The sequence below is a fragment of the Triticum dicoccoides genome, chromosome 2A, assembly GCF_002162155.2.
Source record: "Triticum dicoccoides isolate Atlit2015 ecotype Zavitan chromosome 2A, WEW_v2.0, whole genome shotgun sequence".
Classification (NCBI taxonomy): domain Eukaryota; kingdom Viridiplantae; phylum Streptophyta; class Magnoliopsida; order Poales; family Poaceae; genus Triticum; species Triticum dicoccoides.
Window position 1 is genome coordinate 220011734 of NC_041382.1, and position 6074 is coordinate 220017807.

The 6074-nt window shown below is 49.8% G+C and overlaps 1 protein-coding gene across 1 annotated transcript in view; it reads right to left on the minus strand.

Annotated features, from left to right (window-relative positions):
• LOC119357805 (AAA-ATPase At3g50940-like) overlaps window positions 1-1073 on the minus strand; it is a 2181-nt gene extending 1108 nt beyond the window's left edge. Inside the window, exon 1 of the mRNA XM_037624631.1 lies at window positions 51-1073. Within this exon, the coding sequence (XP_037480528.1) occupies window positions 51-1073 (1023 nt within the window). The remainder of the gene's footprint in view (window positions 1-50) is intronic.
• Between the last annotated feature and the right edge of the window lie 5001 nt (window positions 1074-6074).

The following is a 6074-nucleotide window of genomic DNA, read 5'->3' on the forward strand; positions in this document are numbered from 1 at the left end:
TGTGTTCACCAATCAAAGATCGATGCTTGTTTTGTTCCTATGCAACGTACCTTGTTCGAGCAGTCGTCAGAGTCATCGTCGCCATGGCCATAGTCGGCCCGCGCCAGCGTCTTGCGCTCCTTGCCACCTTCCCTGGACGTGGCGCTGAAGCAGCAGTCGATGTCCTCGATGACAAGGATGGACCTGTTGGGCATGCCGATGAGCAGCTTCTGCAGCTCGGCGTTGTAGCGCACCTCGGAGAGGTCGAGGTCGTAGAGGTTGAAGCGGAGGTAGTTAGCCACGGCGGCCACCAGGCTGGACTTGCCGGTGCCGGGCGGGCCGTAGAGAAGGTAGCCGCGCTTCCATGCCTTGCCGATCCGCCGGTAGTACTCCTTGCGCTTCAAGAACCTGTCGAGGTCGGCGATGAGGGCCTGCTTGGTGGGCGGGTCCATGGCGAGCGTGTCGAACGTGGCCGGGTGGTTGTGGCTGATCCCGCGCCACGACGAGCCCTCGTTCATGAAGATCTTGAGCTTGCAGTCCCGACGCCGCGCCTGCTCCACCGCGGCCGTGATGGAGGGCACGTACGTGCCCAGCGCCATGTCCGTGTGCTCCGCGTCGAAGGTGAGCTCCAGCGAGTCCGGGCCTTTGCGGCCTTCCCCCGAGACGGACGTCCACGTGAACCGGACGCCCTCGAAGACGTCGGTCATGGAGTCGCCGGTGTCCATGGACATGACCTTCCTGGCGCCGGCGCCGCTGAGGCAGAGCCGGCGCATGGACTGCGGGTCGATCCTGGTGGCGAGGTAGTCGTTGACGTCGTCGTAGAAGGAGTTCAAGTTGGCGCAGCTGATGGCGCAGCCGTCCAGGCGCTTGACGACGACGGTGCGACGCTGGGCGGGCGGGGGCTGGAGGTGGCCGCGCACGAGCGAGGCGGCCCAGCTGACGACGGCGCAGAGGTCGGGCGGCAGGAGCTCCCGCGCCATGCCGCGCGCCAGCACGGCGTAGGCGGTCACGGACGCCGCCGTGGCCGCCGCCTTCTTGCACGTGTCCACCAGCTTGTAGGCGGAGGGCGAGGAAGCCGCGGACGGGAGCTCCATTGGCGACGAGCAGCCAAGAGAAGAGGAGGCAGTGTAGGAAGTGTGCGCGTGTAGCTTCCTCTGCTCTGCCGAGAGGTATCTAATTTTATCCCCACAGCGCGCTCACTGCGGTGTCGTTGTTCCATTGACCGTTGAATTTACGGCGCGCGGCAGTAAAAATAAGAGGGGGCGGACGGACAGGTGGCTAAAAATGGGAAGCGATTCGATTCAGATGATAGTTTGCAGGCCTTCCAGGGTTCCGGTTTGGTGATTGGCCTCGTCGGCGAGCGCCAGGAAGGCAGGAGGAACTCTGGAAAGCATGCATGGGGTTCATGTCATCTTCTATCAGCTCCCCTCTGGAGGCCTGCAGCAGCAGCAGCGGCAGCAGGCTGAAACTGTGAAAATAAAAAAGCAAGGGCAGGCTTTTCTTGGTGCCATATTGTCGCGTTCTGGAGGCATTGGTGAGCGGTGCACGGAGCCGGATCACCTGACGTACGGCCCCCTGCCGTTGGGCCGCTGACGGGTGGGTCCGGGCCCACACGTCAGTGTGTGGGCCGTACGTCAGACGAGCCGCGTCCGCGGTGCACGCTACCCACATCTCTCTCTTTTCTCGCAGTCTCCTTGCCAATGAACTTTAATTAATTACAAAAAGTCAGGAAACCAAAAAAACACGAAGCAATTCTCAGAAATCCCACTAGGTATTGACCTACGAAATGTAAAAAAAACTTTGGATACAGTTTTGCCTTCTCACCACTTGTTTTTTTTAGGGGATTCTCATCACTAGTAAAGTAAGTAGTATATGTTGAAACCGTTGGGCTAGATTTTCATTTTGCACTTTAGTCCTTGTTTCCGATTCTTACGTGACTTTAGTTATCTCCGGCCCCACATGCCAAACTTCACCGCGGTAGATTTTTTTTTTTGAGACAATCTCGCATGCTTTATTCATCGCCCATAATGTTTACAAAAAGAAAATCAAGATCTCCTAGTTGTTCTAGCCATACATGACGATCAAAGTTTAAGGACAAAGTATATCTAGCAAGATTGTGAGCCTCGAAATTCAAGCTCCTAAACTCATGAACTACTTTACATGAAAGGAAAGAGTTTGCACGAAGTATTATTTCATGCACTATAGCTCCATAGCCAGCCGCCGAGTTCTTCTGCACATCTTCAACCACCTTCTTGCAATCTGTAGCAATTTGAATGGAATTCTCATATAAATCCTCAGCCAGAGATTGGCCTTCCCTTACTGCTATTGCCTCTAGTGTGCTCACATCCGTGATAAACTCGAGTTTTAAGATCGAAGCACCCAAGAAAACTCCCCTGTGGTCTCGGCGCACTGCTCCCACGGCACCAAACTCCCCTTGCTGGGATACAGCCGCATCTACATTCATCTTTGCATGACCCTCTTGCGGAGGCATCCATGTATGCTGTCCCAGGCTAGCACGCTTCATAACACTGCCCGCTCCTCTATCGATCATCCCCAAATCCCTCAAAAAGGAGAGTATAAAAGAGTTAGTAGTAAAAGGACTATCAAATATCTCTTCATGTATAGCTCTCCTTCTTGCTCGCCAGATTGCCCAAAGTGTCACCACCATTCTTATGAATTCCCCCTGTGGCAACGATTCATGCAATGTGAAGATCCAGTTTTTTGCATCCATAGAAAGATTGCCCAGCATAGTCTCCACCATATCCTCCGAGCACAGTGACCATATACTCCTGGCCATCACGCAATCTACTAGTGCATGCTTCCAGTCATCTTGAGCAGAACAGAAAGCGCACACACTCGTAGTAGACATATTCCGGTGGTGTAGCACCCCGGCTGTTGGAATTGTTTCATGGCATAGTCTCCATAAGAATACCTTGATTTTTGATGGGACTTTAATGTGCCACAGGGACGTCCAGGCTGCTTCTTCATCTGCCTCATTTGAGTGTCCTCCAACCGGTTGCAGTAATGCTTCGCCTTGCAGTTTCATTTTCAACAAAAATTTGTAGACTGACCTTACTGAGAAAACGCCTCGTTCGTCCTCCCCCAAGCCCAAAAATCATCAACTCTTCTAGTACACAGCGGGATTTTAAGTATCACATTTGCATCAACTGGCAGAAAAGTCGCACGAACCTTGTCCTCCTTCCACTTTGCCGAGGTTGGGTCAATAAGTTCAGCGACACGTGCTGGTCTATCCGCCGCCAGACACGCAATTGGTCTCATTAGGTCCGATCGGGGTAGCCAGCTTTGGTCCCATATTCGTGTCTCCTCTCCTGTTCCGATCCTCTGGATCAAACCTTGCACTAAAGCTCCTCTCCCGTCCAAGATAGATCTCCATATTTGTGAGGGCCTGCTGCCTAGCTCGGCCTCAAGAAAGGACGAGTCAGGGTTGTACTTGGCTTTCAAAATCCTGGCACTTAATGTAGAGGGGGTGTGTATGATCCGCCAAGCCTGTCTAGCCAGTAAAGAGAGGTTAAAAAGATCAATGTATCGAAAGCCTAGTCCTTCCAAATACTTCGGTTTAGTGCATACATCCCAAGATATCCAGCATGGTTTCCTCTTCCCTCTTTTACTTCCCCACCAGAATTGCCTGATCAGCGATGTGATACTTTCACAAATACCCCTAGGGAGCCTGAAACATGACATAAAATATACGGGTATAGCCTGAGCCACCGCCTTGATTAACACCTCTTTACCCGCATATGACAAAAGTTTCTCCACCCATCCTTTGATTTTCTCCCACACCCTGTCCTTTAGATACTTGAAAGTACCATTCTTAGCCTGCCCAACATCCGTTGGCATCCCTAGATACCGATCAGTGAGTTGCTCATCAAAAACCTGCAAAGTGTTTTTGATCCCGTCCCTTGTAGCCTACGGGCAACCTTTGCTAAAGAAAATTGACGACTTTTCATTATTCACTCGTTGCCCCGATGCATTGCAGTATGTATCCAACAGGTTTGACACCACTTCTGCCCCTTCTGTTCTCGCCTTGAACAGCAACAGGCTATCATCAGCAAAAAGCAAGTGGTTAACAACCGGAGCTGTCGGTGCCACTTGGACTCCTGTGAAAGCTGACGACTGAGGAACTGATTTCAGTAGGCACGAAAGGCCCTCCGCTGCTATCAAAAAGAGATAAGGGGAAATAGGATCTCCCTGCCGAATACCTCTTCTCGGTGTGAACTCCTCCAACTTTTCTCCATTAAATAGAACCGAGAAAGAGACTGACTTGATCATATTCATTACCACATTAATCCACTGTTGAGCAAAACCAAATCTCTCCATCATTCCTTGTAGATAGTCCCATTCTAGCCTGCCATAGGCTTTCATCATATCTAATTTCAGAGCACAATGACTATTCTTCTTGGATTTACTCCCCTTCATAAAATGTAGACATTCATATGCCGTGATTATATTATCATTTATCAAATTTGCCCGGCACAAAAGCCGATTGCTCCTCTGAAATGATCTCCGGCAGTATTTGCTTCAGCCTGTTTGCAATCACTTTCGAAGTAATTTTATACAATACATTACACAAACTTATAGGCCTGAACTGAGTTAACAAGGTTGGGCTCATTACCTTTGGTATAAGAACCAAGAAAGTATCATTGATACACTCTGCATCCTCCTCCCCTCTGACTATCCGGAGAACAGCCTTTGTAACTTCTGCTCCACACACATCCCAATGGCGTTGATAAAAGTGAGCTGGAAAGCCATCCGAACCTGGGGATTTTGTGGGAAACATCTGGAGAAGAGCGGTTTTGACCCCTTCATCCGAATAATCTGCACAAAGTATACCATTCATCTCCGGGGTAACCTTTCTTGGAACATGGCAAAGAACAACCTCCATGTCCGTCACTCCCTCTGTTGTGTACAGATTCTTGTAAAAAAGCGTGACCATCTCCTTTAGTTCCTCCGGATCATCCACCTGTACCCCCAGTGAACTCATCAGGGCCTTTATCATGTTCTTTTTTCTCCTCATGCTCGCTCTCATATGAAAGAATTTCGTGTTCTTATCACCCACCGAAAGCCACTCTATCCTTGATCGTTGTCTCCATAGTAACTCTTCTCTGTGGTATAGTTCCACCAACCTTTCATTCACCTTCTTCTCCTCGTGACTTGGGCCCGAACGCCCCTGTTCATTGCGCATTTGCTCTAGCTTCTGTTTTAACTCCTTGATCTCCCTACGAACTGACCCAAAGGTCCTTCTGTCCCATCTCCTCAGATTATTTGACAGGTCCGCTAGCTTGATTTTTAGGTCCTCTACTCTCTCCCCGTCCAAAGAAGCCGCCCAGGAAGTAGCAATAGTGCTCCTCAGCTCCTCATGGGGCTCCCGGGCAATTTCATAGCGGAAAATTTTGTCCCGTATCTGATCCCGTTGCGCGGCCGGGTTGAGCTCGAGCTGGATCAGGCCATGGTCCGATGTCGCGGTAGATAATCCTTGATCAAAGGGCACCCTAGTACTTGACCATGCAGCCCATGTAGGCTCTTAAGATGTTTGCTAGTCTGTGTTGCATCGGATTCTAAAACCGATCAAATCTTAAAGGCCAATTCTTCTTTGGTGTTTTAGGCACCGCTTATAGGCATTTTCGCAAACGACGCATACCCACCTAGCACACATAGTACGTAGGAACTCGCTGACTCCTTTAATTTTTTTGTTCTTCCCTTTGCACTGCGTGCGTATCCTGCATGCAGTCTTCTCGGAGAGCTCCTAGTTGCATCCGCATGCGGCAGATAGTGGCGACTACACACAGGTTGCAGCTGCAATGGGCTGGCCCAATAGCGTTCACTCGCACTGTAGCAGTCAGTTCACTGTAGTTAACCGTTTCACTATAGTGAACCCTTTTTTCGTTGTTTTCGTACCTTTTTTCCCTTCCTGTTTTCTTTTTTCACCTCTTTCAGTTTTGGGTACTATAATTGTTTTTTAAATGTACAGTGAACATTTTCCAAAATACAGAATGAATATGTTTTCATATACTGTGAACATATTTCATACAGTGAAGTTTTTTTAGTATATGCTGAATTTTTTTGTAAAACACACA